This window comes from Chiloscyllium plagiosum, unplaced genomic scaffold (genome assembly GCF_037043375.1).
Source record: "Chiloscyllium plagiosum isolate Xiang-an unplaced genomic scaffold, Cpla_swu_hap1 HiC_scaffold_3, whole genome shotgun sequence".
Lineage (NCBI taxonomy): Eukaryota > Metazoa > Chordata > Chondrichthyes > Orectolobiformes > Hemiscylliidae > Chiloscyllium > Chiloscyllium plagiosum.
Window position 1 is genome coordinate 36,490,149 of NW_028270141.1, and position 16,895 is coordinate 36,507,043.

Genomic DNA, 16,895 nt, shown 5'->3' on the forward strand with positions numbered 1-16,895 from the left:
TTTTCCCAGCTCACCACAGATTCCATGTGACTTCAGCTTCCCATGAGGAACCTTGTCAAAGACCTTGCTAAAATCCATGTAGACAACATCCACTGTCTAGTCCTCATCAATCATCCTTGCCACTTACTCAAAAGACTCAATCAAGGTTTGTGAGACACCAATTTCCCTGCACAAAGTTATACCACCTGTTGCTAGTAAGTTCAGATTATTTCAAATGTGAGTAAACCTTGTGTCTAAGAATCTTTTCCAATAATTTCTCCAGCAAAGTCGCAAGGCTCACAGGTCTGTAACTTCAACAGTGACACAGTGGCTAGCACTGATGCCTTATAATGTGAGATACTTGGATTCAATTCCAGCCTTGGGTGGCAATTTGTGGAGTTGGCATATTTTTCATGTTTCTGTGTGTGTTTCTGCTCAATGCTGCAGTTTCCTTCCACAGTCCAAAGATGTGTAGACGCTGTGGATTAGCCATGGCAAAAAAGGGGCTATGGGGTCGAGGGTGGTAGCTACCTTTGATTGGATGCTCTTCAGAAGGTCAGTGCAGATTAAATGGGCTGAAAGGACTCTTTCTGCATTACAGGGATTCTTTGATTCCATGATTTGATTTAATTGAATTTCTGAGGGAGTCTTTGCCCAGGGATTGTTCAACAGTCTTATGATTTTTTTGAGCTTGTTTGGATGAGGGTAGGGACTGTGGGGTTGGTGAGCTAACTGATCATGGTACTCTGATGCAGGAAACCTTTCAACTGAGGGAAAAAGAGTCTAATATTAGTAGTCTGAGGGATTCACACCATTCTCTACAGCAAAGAGATTCCAGACTGTTGTGTAACATCTGGTGCCCAGATTTGGTGCATCAGCTCAGGGCTGTAGAGGAACTTGTAGGGAGAGGGAGAATCCAGTCATGTTCACCCTTCCTTAGCTTAATTTACACCCATTTCACATCTCTAGTTCTCTTTCACTCGAGTGAGCAGACCATTTGTCTTTAGAACTGGGCTTCTGCACTACCTGTTTCCTGACTCTGCCTCTGGCAAAGGTATGAAAAGCACAATTTTCCAATCCATTTCAGCTCTGAAGAAAAGTCAAAATGGATTCAACATGTCAACTCAGGTTTTTTTCTCTCGTTACTGCTCGACATGCTGGGTATGCCCAGCATTTTCTGTTTTTATTCTAGTTGTCATTATCCATGTAGGTAGCAATGACATAGAGAAGACAAAGGAGGAAGTTCTGCACAGTTAATTTGACTATCTTGGCAGCAAATTAAGAAGTAGAATTTCAAAGGTCATAATCTCTGGATTCTTATGAGCCATGTGCACATTGGCATAGGGTAGATCAGATTAAGGAATCAATAAATGGTTCAAAGATTGGGTGAAGTGGGTTCAGGTATGTGGGGCATTAGCATCAGTACTAGGTACAGTGGGATCTGTGCTGTTGGATCAGTTCCCATCTGAATCATGCTCGGCTGTGTTTGTAAATTGCATAATTAGGTAGATGGAAAGGATTTTAAGCCAAATAATGGGAACAAGGGATCAAAGTTTGGAAAATGCAGTAAAACTCAAAGTAGAAGGAAGGGAAAAGAGAAAGGTATCGTTATGGGAAATGATAAATAGGCTATGACAGGAAGGGTTGAACAGTGTAAATCTAAGAATGCGTCACCAGATAAGGTTAGAGTTCAAAAAAGAATAAAATGATAAAACTGAAGACTATGTCACTGAAAGCAGGTAGCATTCAAGACAAAACAGATGAACGAAGAGTGCAAATAGAAATAAATTAGAATGATCTGGTAGCTGTTAGAGTCATGAGTACCAGACGTCATAGATCAGTACCTGAATATTGGAAAGTACAGAATATTTGGGAACTAGGAAAAGTTGGGATGGTGGTGGGGGCTAGCTCTGGTATGGTTTTAACATAATAAAGGGGGGTGATCCGTGTTCAGAAAACTAGATTGTGGAAACAGTTTCCAATGTCTTGAGAAATGATAAAGGCAAGAACTGGTGTATCGGCCCCTAAGTGAAACCACATAGGGTTGACGTAAAGGAAGAAATAATGGGAGCTTGTCAAAAGGTAGACTGGTGATCGTGGGAAATGTTAATCAGTATAATTTAGAAAAATTAAACTTGCCAAGATAACCTATATGAGAAGTTCATAGAATGTTTATGGGAAAAATTTGAAGAACAGCATGTATATATTAAGGCTGAGGCTTTAGTATAAATCACTCGACACATTTTATCAATCAGAGCAATTTTCTTTTATCTCTGCTCACTATCTCCTACCTCTCAAACAATGCTGCAAGATTATTCCATGTGCTTTCATTTCTGCTTTTTCTTTATGTAATTTTGGTGATGCAGATGTGCAATGGAAAACCTAATTCAGGAATCACATACATCACTGAGGTTGTGGATGGCCTTCCTCTGCGAAAGAGACTTAGAGAGATTATAAATGGTTGACAGCAAGTCAGATTTGTAAGGACATCACCAAAGACAATGGCCTACAGGGAGAGAAAAAGAAGTTAATCTGCATTAAAACTATTGCATGTCATTCAATATTTTATCAGATTTTTTAATCTGGTTTATGATATTTGGATATATGATGCCTAATGATGAGTTTGTACTATTGGCTGCTTCTGTTAGTTTTCTGATGAGCTCACTTCTGAGGTGTATCTTTTTATTTAAATGCTTCCTTTCAACTAATTTCAATGCACCTTCATATTGACTTGTTAAAACCACCTATTTCCTGACTTCCATCTCTGTCTTCCATATGGAACAACCTTCCTGAGCCAGATCTTCTCTCAAATGAGGAAATGGCTTGTTTAATCTTGCTGTTTAATAACCTCCCAAATTGTATTCGGCATGTTTATTTCTATGAAGTTCTGCATAATATGCCATATTATATGTGCTCACTTCCTTGATGTAGTTACAAATTTTGATTGTTTTGTCATTGGGAGCAGCATGTTGGAAGTGCAAGTGTCTCTAAAACCAAACATAAATTGACCAACGTTGGTGCTGTTAGGAAGAGATGGATGTAAGTTTGCTGGTTTGATGGGCTGCTAGATGAGAAGAGGATTGAGGGGTAGCAAAAACCACAAATTACCTGCTTAATAATAAAAAAAGTCTCCATCCAAATGGTGATTATTGTAAAGATTAAACTTGTAATTACTTCGATAATCGCATTAGTCACAGTCACTTCAGAATGCTCCGATATTTCTTTAGAATGTTGAAGTTGACTGCTTTTTATAATAGGCAAAAGTGAGGACTGCAGATGCTGGAAACTAGAGTTTAGATCAGCCCTGATTGAAGGGCTTTTACCCGAAACGTCGATTTTCTTGCTCCTCGGATGCTGCCTGACCTGTTGTGCTTTTCCAGCACCACTCTACTTTTTATAATAAATTGCTGACAGTATTTGTAAAGATATTTTAATCCTGATAGAGTTCGACATTGAAGTTTAATCACTTCCTAACTTTTCTGTTTACAAGATTTTTGATTTAAGTTCTTAGATTCAAGTTTTTACATTCAAAATTAACAGCACAGCATTTCTAAATTCTGTATCTGTGTGCATGTTTTCAGCTAGATTTAGATGAATGATTATGATGTCTTCGGGGGTTAGTTACCTTGGTTGGGTGGGTGTCTGGTTTGCGATACAGAATGACATGAGTGACACTATTTCTGTACTGAGGTCACCATGAAGGTCTCACCTTTTCAACCTTGCCTCTTGTCTGAGGCCTGGTGACCTTCATGTTAAACCACCACCAGTCGTCTCTCTAATGAGAAAGCAGCTCTCTCATATTCTGCAAATATATTGACTTTACCTTTGCAGGTAGTCAATACAAACATTAAAGAAAATGACAAATGGTCAAGTGATCAACCTTCTGCTGTGTATAGTTTCTGTACTTGAGATGTTTGATTGTTATGCCATTCTATCTGAAGCCATGTAATGTAATAATGTTCCTGCAATATGGGTTGATTTGCAGAATTGCTTTTTATTGTCCTTTTATTTAATGATTGTTCATCAATGTACTATAACCCCTAAAACAAACCTCTAACTTCATCTTAATATTTCTATTGAGGACTTTCTCTAAATTTACTTTTTGCTGTAAGGGAGGTTGGGATGTTTGTAGTTACTGTATCTCCCTGGTTGACCTGAGAAAAAGATGGTGGTTATCCTTTGTTTTGCCACTTCAAAGGCCATTAAGATAGAATTAAAGTCATGTGTCGCACAGACTGATTTAAAATCTCATGTAGCATGGACTGAATGGAAATGACCGAGATCATTTTCTGAAGGGAATCAATGAAGTGTTTGTGTTTTAATTGTTTTTATAATTTGATTTCTACTGATGGCTCACAAATTACAGTATTTTATTCAATTTAATTTCATACATTGCTATAGATTTAAATTGCTTATCTGTGAGTTGCTGGTTCAGTGCCATAACTGTGACACCATGCAAAGCTTGTTTATGATAAATAATAAAGTATGTAGATGTATTAATGCAAACTTTCTTCAGAATTCCTCCGGTGAGGCTATAAAACTGAGTTTGCTTGATCAGGTGACCCTTAACTCCTGTGAGGCTTTGTAGCTATAATCATCAATGCAGTCAGTGGGCTTTCGCTACAATTTTTCTTTTTTATGAAATTGGCCATGCGAGAGAGCCCATAGCATTCAGGGATGTGTAGGTTAGATGCATTAGTCAAAGGTAAATATAGGGTAAGGGAATAGGTTACTCTTCAGAGGGTTGGTGTGGACATGTTGGGCTGAAGGGTCTGTTTCCACACTGTCGGGATTCTAATAATAAAATAATGAAATATGTTAATAAATCCCTTTCGTAGGATGCGTGTGTAGCTGGCTAGGCCAGCATTAATTGACCATCCCTTATGTCTTTGAAAAAATTGTGTGGTTTATACCAATGGAAATAGACTTGGAAATAAAAATATTTAAAATTGCCAAGCTTAAAGACTTTTTGTTTGCTATAAAATGAAGAAGTATTGTTGGCAGGGGAAGGAGACCAGAGAAGGAATTGTAGTCTGTTCCGTCACCCAACTTCACCTCGGTCAATCCATAGTCCTCTTCCCCTTTTTGTACTGTGGGCAGGTCTTGCTGGAAAAAATGACAGCAGGTTAATTATGCATGCTGCGTACATAAGGTGATCAGAAAGTACAAAGAATTAAAAAAAACTCCATGAATTGTAAGTCTTGTGAATTGTTGGTTGATTTATATTGCTTCACCATTTGCTACACGCAAACGGTCTCTTACCCCTTGGCCTTTTCATTCATTATTTTTAAGAAAATGATAGATTTGTTCTTGACTTCTGATTAAACTTGGCAGTGGAAGCTTGGGCTGAAATTTAACTGTGCATGTAGCTTTTTATCTTGTTGATAAAAATTGCTCATGCCTTGTCAGAGGAACTCTGTGGATCAGAGACTGAGCTACTTAAACCTTTTGCTTCTCTTCCTTAATTGTCACCTGACAATTTAAAAAAAAATTCTTTTCCTTTTGACCCTCAATCCAATCTTTCTTCTCTATTCCTCTTTTTGTATCTGATACAACTCTAATGTATTGTCTGTTTGTTTCGATGTTGTTCTTGTTTCTTCCTCAACTGTTAAATCTCAGTGGTTAAGGAGTTGATGGGCCTTGGGTTTACTGAAGTTGTACAATTCCCCCACTTCACTATATTCAGTGTGTACTTCGAGTAAATTACTTGCAAAATATGTGTTGAGCTGACGAGTGGAAAAAGAAACCTTCAATGATGCCCACTGATGACTTGTCTCAGGAGGATGTATCTCAGATCGGTTTGTTTTTAATGATGGTAATACTGCTGCCACTCACCATTGTTATTCCTCTGCAACTGACAGCAACCTCTGGAGTCTGCACATGAAAGGTTACATGTGAAAATCCAAAACTTGCTGACACTGTACACTATTTAACAAATTTAATTGAATTTTTTGAAGAGACAACTAGGTGTGTACATACGGGTAGTGCAGTTGATGTGGTCTACATGGACTCCACTAAAATTTTTTAAAAGGTGTCCCATGGTAGGCTGTAAAGAAGAGCTCATGAGATCCAGGACAATATGACAAATTGAATCCAAAATTAGCTTACTTACAATGAGCAGAGGGTAATGGTTGAAGGGTGTTTTTGTGACTGGAAACCCATGTTTACTGGCTCACCACAGGATTGAGTGATGGTTTCTTTGTTGTTTATGATGTACGTTTAGTTTTTTTGTCGCAAATGTAGGAGGTAAAGTCAGTCAGTTTGCAGAAGACACAAAAAGTGGTGTGGTAAATAGCGAGGAGAAAAGCCTTTGACTACAGGCCAGTATACGTGGACTAGTCTGATAGGCTGAACAGTGACATGTTGCATTTCATACTGGAAAGTGAGGTGAAAATACAGAGGACCAGATGGACCTTGAAAACAAGTCCATTAGTCCGTGACATACAGTTAAATGGTTAAGTAGGTATACGTAATACTTTATTAGTGAAGGCAAGGAGGTTATCTTGAAGTTTTTCTACAGTGTTAGTTGAGGCTACAACTGTAACACTGCAGTTCTGATCACCATGCTGTAGGAAGGATGTGATTGCACTAGAGATCGTACAGAGGAAATTTGCCAGAATGTTACCTGGAATAGAATGATTCAGCTATAAAGAGAGACTAGGTAAATATGCTGGGTTGTTTTCTTTGGAGCAAAGACGACTGAGGGGTGATCTGATTGGGATGAGGGTTATAGATAGAACATAGAATATAGAACATAGAACAGTACAGCACAGAACAGGCCCTTCAGCCCATGATGTTGTGCCGACCATTGATCCTCATGTAAGGTAAACCTAATGTATGAACCCTCAAATTTCTGTGACCATATGCATGTCCAACAGTCTCTTAAATATCCCTAATGACCTCGCTTCCACAATTGTTGCTGCCTCTGACATCCCCTCTATACTTTCCGCCAAACAGCTTAAAACTATGACCCCTCGTGTTAACAATTTCTGCCCTGGGAAAAAGTCTCTGGCTTTCAACTCTATCTATGCCTCTCATTATCTTGTACACCTCAATTAGGTCCCCTCCCTTCCTTTTTTCCAATGACAATAGTCCGAGCTCAGTCAACCTCTCTTCGTAAGATAAGCCCTCCATTCCAGGCAGCATCCTGGTAAACCTCCTCTGAACCCTCTCCAAAGCATCCACATCTTTGCTATAAAACAGTGACCAGAACTGGACACAGGAACCAAAGTTTTATAGAGCTGCAACAAGATCTCACAGCTTTTAAACTCAATCCCCCGTTAATGAAAGCCAAGACACCATATGCTTTCTTAACAACCCTGTCCACTTGGGTGGCAATTTTAAGGGATCTATGTACCTGCACACCTAGATCCTGCTGTTCCTCCACACTGCCAAGAATCCTGTCTTTAATCCTGTACTCAACTTTCAAGTTTGACCTTCCAAAATGCATCACTTCGCATTTATCCAGGTTGAACTCCATCTGCCACCTCTCAGCCCATCTCTGCATCCTGTCAATGTCACGCTGCAGCCTACAACAGTCCCCTGTACTGTCAATGACACCTCCAACCTTTGTGTCACTTGCAAACTTGCTAACCCATCCTTCAATCTCCTCATCCAAGTCATTAATAAAAATTACAAAGAGTAGAGGCCCAAGAACAAAGCCCTGTGGAACACCACTCACCACTGACTTCCAGGCAGAATACTTTCCTTCCTCTACCACTCGCTGACTTCTGTCGACCAGCCAATTCTGTATCCAGACAGCTAAATTTCCCTGTATCCCATTCCTCCTGACCTTCTGAATGAGCCTACCATGGGGAACCTTAGCAAATGCCTTGCTGAAGTCCACATACATCACATCCACCGCTCGACCATCATCAACTTGTGTATTAACACCCTCAAAGAACTCAATAAGATTTGTGAAGCATGACCTGCCCCCCTCAAAGCCATGCTGACTGCATTTAATCAAGCCATGCTCTTCCAGATGGTCATATAGCCTATCCCTCAGAATCCTTTCTAACACCTTGCAGACGACAGACGTAGGACTGACTGGTCTGTAATTGCCGAGGATTTCCCTATTCCCTTTCTTGAAGAGCAGAATTACATTTGCCTCCCTCCAGTCCTCAGGTACAACTCTGGTGGAAAGCGAGGATGCAAAGATCTGCACAAGTGGTGAAGCAATCACATTTCTCGCTTCCTAAAGCAGCCGAGGACAAATCTGGTCTGGCCCTGGCGACTTGTCAATCTTAATGTTTATCAAAATTTTCAGTGCATCAGCTTCCTCAATCTCTATCCGTTCCAGCATGCTTACCTGCTCCTCAATGGTTTCATTCACTACAAGGTCCTTTTCTTTAGTAAAGACAGAAGCAAAAAACTCATTTACGGTTTCCCCTACCTCTTCAGACTCTATACACAAGTTCCCTATGCTATCCCTGATCGACCCTACTCTTTTTTTGATCATTCTTTTATTCCTCACATACGTGTAAAATGCCTTTGGATTCTCCCTAATCCTTCCTTCCAAGCCTTTTTTGTGCCCCCTCCTGGCTCTCCTCAGACCATTTTTGAGCTCCTTCCTCGCCTGCCTGTAATCCTCTTGAGCTGAGCAAGACCCTTGCTTCCTCCACCTTACGTAAGCTACCTTTTTTCTTTTGACGAGAAGCTCCTCCGCTCTCGTCATCCAAGGTTCCTTTATCTTACTCCTCCTTTCCTGTCTCAGAGGAACACATTTATGCATCACTCGCAACAACTGTTTCTTAAACAGTCTCCACATGCCTGTAATGCCCTTTCCATGGAACAATTGCTCCCATCCATGCTTCCCAACTCACGTCTGATAGCATGATAGTTTCCTTTTCCCCAATTAAATATCCTCCCATTGTGCCTGCTTCTCTCCTTCTCCATAGCTACGTAGAATGTGAGGCAGTTGTGGTCACTATCACCAAAATGCTCTCCCACCGCAAGATTTGACACCTGCCCGGCTCATTGCTGAGCACCAAATCCAAAATGGCCTCTCCCCTCGTCGGCCTGTCAATGTACTGAGTTAGGAAACCCTTCTAAACACCCCTTACAAAAACAGCTCCTTCCAAACCATCTGCTCGAAGGAGGTTCCAATCAATATTGGGAAAGTTAAAGTCACCCATTACAACAACCCTACTACATTCACACTGTGATAGGGATGGGGAGAATATTTTTCTTTTAGCAGAGAGTTCATTAGTCAGAGAGGAGGGTTTAAGTTAGGGTGCAGGAACTTCAGAAGGAATTTGAAAAGAAATATTTTCACTCTGAGGTTTGTGGGTATCTGGAGTTGACTGCTTATAAGAGTGAAGATGCAGGAGCTGTTAAGACACGTAATTATTTTGGATGAGCAATCGAAATGTCATTGCATACAAAGCTATGGGCCATGTGTTAGAAATGGGATTAAAATAAATAGATTCCTGATGACTGGCAGTCACAGGATGGATGGAGGGGCCTTTTTGGTGCTGTTAAAACTCTGTCTCTTTGACTTCTCTATGTTTTGTGCTCTTAAGGCAAATAAGCAAATGTCACTGAACTGACAAACTTGCCCTTTTTAATTGTGCACCTCATTGCAAAAATTACTTTTTAAATGTGACCTAACTAATAATGTACTGAATTTGTAATAGTTGTTAATCAGCTTGCTGACTTTGCGAAGCTAAATTTCATGCTTGGAAATTCAAAACTTCTCCATGATGTAACAAAGACATACTTGAAACTTTTTTGGGTTTGTTATATTTCAACTGCTACCTTAATCCCATGTGTTTGGCTCTCTGGAAAAGTGAAAAATTTAGTGCCTTTCACTTCCTGGCTGGTGGCAAGTGAGAATACTTCACTGTGACTGGTTGCTTATTCTGCTTAATGGCCTCACTTGTCCTGGTTGCTTAGATAGCCCTTTCAATTGGTGCCAGTTTTAAACTTGCATTGGGAAAGGGATAATTCATGCCATATAGATGGCTAGATCTTTCGAAGCAGCTTTGTTGAATTCAGTGACCAGCTCTTGCAGTACTTCACTGGCCATAAAAGCTGAGTTAGTCTTGTTCAGTAATTGATGTCGGTTATTGTAGCCCAGGTATTTGCATTTATCATGACTAGTTATACAGTCAAAATTCTGCATTCTGATTGCATTGAAGAAGATAACCTGTAATTTTTGGAGACAGTACAAGAAATGGTAACTTTTGAGCCCTCTGGTTTCAAATGCAGATTGGTGGCTGCTGTAGCCTTAATGTCTTCAGTCTACGTGATAACAGATTGACAAGAATTCCACCAGAAGTTTCACAGGCAATTGAACTCCATGTGCTGGACCTAGCTGGAAACAGGTGAGTATATTGGTGGTGTACATTTTTAGCATGCTTAATTTACATTACAGAAAATTAGTAGAATTGATGACCGTAGTCAAAAATTTGGATGCACTTTTAGAAAACAGTGTGTCAGTGATATAAATAGTTTGTCAGTTTAAAAAATGTTTAGTAGTGCACATAAATAAACAGAAAGTAAGTTGCTTTGAAATTCGTTTTTAGATAATGTGCAGTACCTGGGAAATTTAAAATACATTTGTTGCCTTAATGAATGTTAATCTTAATTCTGAAATATAATTGTTACTTCAAAACCAAGTAGTTTTTCTAAAACGCCAGTAGAAGGTAACCATTAATCAAACTATCCTGTCAACAAACCCTGTTTACTCCAATAATTTTCCATGACAACATTAAATATGGCAACCAAGGCCACCTGACAATGTTAGGAAATGACTGGCATTACGTAAATTGCAGCGTAATGCGTGGAGTTTGGGAATCTTGTATAAACCCTCTGACTCAACAAAACCCTGGACAAACTACAAGCAAAACTACTCTTGCAGACATTCTGGTCATGTCTGTCTTCAGTTAATCTACTCTGAGATCATGCAGACCTTCACCTTGCCTTTGAAATGCCACCATTTGTCCTGTTCCTAACAAGAGATGCAACAACTCTTTCAAATAAGAAGTTGCTGTAATGATAATCTTTCTTCAATAAATGTAGAGAAAGCAGCTATCAGGCATTTGCTAAGCTGAATGATAACAAGAATTTTGTACTGAGCATGGAAACCAATCCATGGTTTCTCTTTCTACAGATCCATTATACTGCTGCATTCTACCCAGCTTAATTCCTCCAAAAAGAAGTGCAGTATAAACTATTGGATGAATGGACGGAGCCTGGCCTGTCCATCACTTCCATCAAAACCCAGTCATACTAAATATCTCTTAAAATAAGCATTTGTGATGACTCAGATGATGAATTGTGAATAGATGTAATGGTGTGTGTATTTCTGCAAGTACTATTTACCATTACTTGGAGTATGTGATTAGTTAAGAATCTTGAAAGCTTTGTTGAATTTGCTATTCCCTTGAAGGAAAAATAGAATTGTTGCTTAAGGTACAAGACATTGCATAGTCAGAAGTGAAATTATTCGTGGTTAATAGACCTGAGAAGCAATCCTAAAAATTGGACCAAATTAATCATAGTTAGGCTGAATTTGTTCTGCTTGATTCAGATTATAAGCTGTATTTTACAGGATACAATTTTACAGTACTAAAATAAATGTTGACAGAGAGCCTGCCCACCAAAAAGCCAGCTCCTCTTGCAGTGACTTGACATAGCAAGCATAGTTAATTGCCCAAATTAAAGACTTTCACTTCCAGCTGAAGAGGGGGTACAGTCTTCGAGAGCTGCTAGTTAAACTGGTCTGCATCTCTTTAGTCCTGACAATGCCAGTTTCAAGTTGCAGCCCATGGTGGAACTATAGGCAGTCTCCAAACTAGGATGTTATGGAACTGGATTCTGGATCAATGGTGCTGGAAGAGCACAGCAGTTCAGGCAGCATCGAGGAGCTTCAGCAGAATCGACGTTTCGGGCAAAAGCCCTTCATCAGGAATAAAGGCAGAGAGCCTGAAGCGTGGAGAGATAAGCTAGAGGAGGGTGGGAGTGGGGAGAGAGTAGCATAGAGTACAATGGGTGAGTGGGGGAGGAGATGAAGGTGATAGGTCAGGGAGGAGAGGGTGGAGTGAATAAATGACCTGGGAGTTGCAGTGGGAGAGGGACTCCCTGAGATTCTTGTAGAGAGAGGAGGAAAACTTCTTCAAGGCAGGCATCCTTGCAAGAGGATTCGCAGTAGGGTTAAAATCAACGAGGTAAAAACAATGAGTGCAGTGCTGGAAACCAGATTCTGGATCAATGGTGCTGGAAGAGCACAGCAGTTCAGGCAGCATAGAGGAGCTTCAGCAAAATCGACGTTTCAGGCAAAAGCCCTTCATCAGGAATAAAGGCAGAGAGCCTGAAGCGTGGAGAGATAAGCTAGAGGAGGGTGGGGGTGGGGAGAGAGCAGCATAGAGTACAACGGACTTCAAGCTAAATTCAGAGAATTGTTGGGGTCTGACTGGCAGACTGTGATATGGGGATAGGGAGGGTGGAAACCTGGATTTCAGTCACCAGGGTTGAGTGAAAAGGAGTGAGTTTAATTGAATGCAATTATCCCTTGCTGGACACAAGTTGCTGGGATAGTTGCCTGATGTAAGTCTCTTCCTGTTGCGGGTCAAATAGTGATGGAATGAGGCCCTTAAATAACCATCAAATACTGATTAAGTGACCACTTAAAAGACCTCATTGGCTTAAGTACAGGCAATGTGCCAAAAACTACCACCTCTCTGTCCGAGTTGTAAAAAAAATGGACAGGTGGGGGCAGGAGGAAGATAGTGGGAAGGCTCAATGTTGTATTTTATGAGATTTCCTACCCCTGCTTTCAAAATGTTGGTGGAGATGCTGTAATGTCCAGCCTTGTGTCACGTTAGCCTACGCAGCCTGAGCAAATCTCTGCAAGGAAGAAACACCAGGTGTTGTTTCCTGTACTATTGAATATTCAGTGATTTCCTACTGAGTACCCAAGTCTTCAAGTTAACCACTTAATGACCTTTCACTGTCTTCACTATTTTTTTCAAAAACTCTGTTGCCATTTTCTTCGACGCAGGTTGAAACACTTGCCATTATCACTGACCAGCTTGAAACTCAAGGCCCTTTGGTTGTCTGAAAACCAGTCACAGCCTCTTCTAACTTTCCAGACTGACGTTGATGTTGAAACAAGAGAAAAGGTTCTGACCTGTGTGTTGCTTCCTCAACTGCCTTCTGAACAGAACAACTATGGTACAGTATCTGCCACCAGTTATACACTAATTTGTTCAAAGGATAGTTAGAAGGGTTTTGTAGAGGATTGATGCTCGGCCCCTGCTTTTGCTTTGTCTGCAACATTGTTGAAAGATTTTTTTAGATTGGGTAAATGTAGTGTCAGGGAAAAATGACCACGAATAATCAAAATACATTGTACGCAGTTGGACTATTTAGGAAGTGTCAATTATTGAGTCATACATCATGAGCATAGACCCTTTGGTCCAACTTGTCCATACCAACCAAATTTCCCAAACTAAATTAGTCTGACTTGCTTGTGTTTGACCCATATCCCTTCAAACCTTTCCTATTTATGTACTTACCTAAATGTCTTTTAAACGTTGTAACTACCTGCATCCACCACTTCCACCGGCAGTTCATTCCACACATGAACCACTCTGCGTAAAAGAAAAGTTGTCCCTCATGTTCTTTTTAAAACTTTCTCCTCTCACCTTTAAAGTATGCCCCTAGTTTTGAACTTCCCCACCTAGGGAAAAGACCCTTGCAATTCATGTTATCTGAGATGTTTGTGGAAATCCTAATAGTTGTTTAATTGTCCACTGACATTCCTGATTGAATGTGGTATTCTGATTTCATCCACTGGTCATGAGATTGGTTCGCTCAGTCTGTAACATTCTGGTTTTACTGTTTAGGATGCAAGGAATGCTGGCTTCACCAGGTTGGCATATCATTGTAGGTTTGCATGATGCTTCAACCATGTTTCCCCATACTCCTCAGATAACCATGATTGGTACCTTGGTTTGATGCTCATGGTACGAGTGAAGGATGCTCCTGATATAGGGGGATGGATGTCCTCATGGATGTCCTGTTCATTATCTTGGTGGCAGTGCACACAAGATAGTGGAAAGTACCTTTAATAAGAAAGCCTCATCTTCACAAGACTCCAGTGGTCATTTCTGCCTTTGGCAAAATGGACCTGTGATGAGTGTTGAGAGAATCAACAAGGAGGACAGACTAGAACTTGTCCTCACTATTTGCCCTAATCTTGCCGAAGCATGTGCCAGTTTACAGCAGCATGTTTAAGATATCCTGCTATTCCAATCCTGAACCTGAGGTCATTTGCACAAAGCATATGCAACCAGCAGTAAGCTAAAACAATCAGCTAGTCCCTTATAGTCACTGCAGTTGACAGCTCAAACTTGTGCCAAGCTGAAATTAAGGAACCCAAAGAAGATTACGAAAGCCCTGACCTTCTGGTAAGTGGGATTTTGTTGCTCTAGCCATTAAAGGACCCAGAAATAAAGACTGAAATCTCACTGAAGCACCACTGGACGAGACTGTTTGGAAATTTTGTCAGAAATTTCTAAGTCATGCTGCCATGCCAAGTACTCTTCTAGTCAGGCGATTTCTTTGATTTTGAGCACGCTGTGTTATGCACTATGTTGCTTGAATTTCACTGTCCATTGTTAGGTATCAGTTGCTTGGCAAAGCCTTTGAGTTACTCATATACAACTCTCCTGGCCAACATTATTTTAAAAAATGTTTTCCAATGTGCATTCTCATTTCTGAACTTTGCTGCCATCTTTGCTTAGTATCCTGGTGCTTGCTTGACTCATTTAGTTAATTTCTTACCTTTATGTTTGAAGATTATTGATATAATTTGCTGTAGATAATCCAAGCTAGGCGTGCCCAAACACCATTCATATGGTGAGTCTATTCAACATCTCAAAACTTGGCATAGGTTGCGTTCAGCAGAAGTTAATGAGATGCATTGAGTTAGAGATTAGTATTTGCTTCGCCTGTTATTTTGGAGCTAAAATATATATCAATTTCTGGGTACAAGGCTCTGCATATATGTCAGCAGCTTGCACATGTTGGTCTTCAGTGCTTTTAGTCCTGTCTGGTGAGTGCCTCATCTTAAGTGCAATGAAGCCTTTTGGGTAAGATGTTTAAACTGTTTGATTGGAGAAGTGCTCAGTTTTTTCTTGATGTTATTTATCACTTGACCATCATGAAAAGAACAGAGTGCATTTATTTGGTCATTTAGTTTGCGGCTTTTCATGAGTGTGTACTGTGTGGAAATTGGCTGTTATGTTTGCCTTTATTACTAAGTGACTCAACTTCAAAAGTTCTCATTTTCACCCTCCTTATGCCTCCTTTTCCACCATAACAGGTGCTCAGAAATTATTAGCTTGTTTTAGGCTATGACCCTCATGATATTTCTCCCCATTTCAGGACGGGGAAGAGCTTACTTCTATTTGGCCTTGCTGATGCTCCAAGGTCATTGGTTTGGCAATAATGGCTGCAATCCAATATTATGGAAGTATGAAACTAAAATGTAGTGAGCTGTTATAGTCCAGCAATAATTTTCATTTATTTTGTACTGACTTCAGGTCTTTACTGCAAGGAAAGGAACCTCAACAAAACATAGCAACCTATTGCACCCTTAAACAGTATAACCTTTTTGAGAAACCATAATCATAAAATGGTAGCAATACAGAAAGAGGCCATTTAGTCTGTCATATTCACACAAGAGCAACTGACTTAGTGCTATTCCCCAAAATGTTTGTGTAGACCTGCATTTATTTTCTATTCAAGTAATTATATATTTCTTTGTTGAAAGCAGTGATTGGATCTACCTCCACTACATTCTTAAGTAGTGCATTCCAGAGTCTAACCACTTCCCGAGTTTCTCCCTTGTGCAGTTGTTCTTCTTAATCTACTTAAATCTATGTTCTCTGATTCTTGATAATTCCACCAGTGGTAACAGTTTGTCCAATTTAGTATGTCGAAATCCCTAATTATTTTGAATTAGTTCTAAGTTTATTTTCTGCTGATGTGAATAAAATAAGGAAATACAGAGGGAGGGAAGTGAATGACAACTTTGAAGTTCCATTTACAAAACAAATGTTGGTTTACGTTAAAGAACTTACATACTAGATATGCAGGCTATCAGCTATCTTTTATTTATATGATCTAAGCACTTTCCTGATAAATCTCTTAATGGGTCATTTGCATAGTTTTCAATTATAGTTTCCCTGCACACTCAACTGTGGGATTCAGTCAATGTGATTGGAAGCAATTAAATGAATATTGACTGACATGAGTACGTCCTGGCTGAAACACGCACTCCCTCCACACCACAGACCGGGCAACAAATTGCAAATTTACTTCTCTGACATCTCCCAAATCCATGACTTTGGCCAGCTAGGACAAAGGCAGTAGTTGCATGGGAACCTTCATGTTGGCCTGTTAAAATGTTAATACTAACCTAACTTTGAAAGTAAATAATTGTACATGTGGGTTTAGTGCAGAAGTGGGCTATTCAGCCCACTGAGCCCAGCCATTCACTATGTTGAATAGTTTATGCTAAGAATATTTGGGCAGTACATCATTGAATGCAAAGTGCTGATGAGACTGTTTACAGGAGTTCCTAACATCAGTGTACCCAAGTAAATATCTAAGGCAAACCCTACATTGTATCCCATCTGAATGCGATTGAAATCAAGTCTAGTCCTTCCAAAAGTGTCTTATGGATATCATCTTTTTCAGTTAAGGAATTCCTTTTCTCTGTTCACAAAGTTTGGATATTCAGAAGTAGCACTGGGTTTTTAATCTACTTTTGCAAAAAGATAAATTAATCTCATTACCAATTGCAACCAGTGTTTTGTAATCCTACAAAGTATCTCAGTTAATGAACTGAAAATTAAGTGAATAAATGTTTTGTGTCTTCTAACTGATCAGTCAATCTCTCACTG

The 16,895-nt window shown here is 39.9% G+C and overlaps 1 protein-coding gene across 3 annotated transcripts in view; it reads left to right on the forward strand.

The window, feature by feature from the left end:
- Nucleotides 1-16,895, forward strand: part of lrrc1 (leucine rich repeat containing 1) — a 187,640-nt gene that overhangs the window by 154,759 nt on the left and 15,986 nt on the right. For all 3 annotated transcript variants that reach the window (XM_087978426.1, XM_043679493.2, XM_043679501.2), the window contains 2 exons: nucleotides 10,189-10,304; nucleotides 12,983-13,155. In XM_087978426.1, the coding sequence (XP_087834552.1) occupies nucleotides 10,189-10,304; nucleotides 12,983-13,155 (289 nt within the window). The remainder of the gene's footprint in view (nucleotides 1-10,188; nucleotides 10,305-12,982; nucleotides 13,156-16,895) is intronic.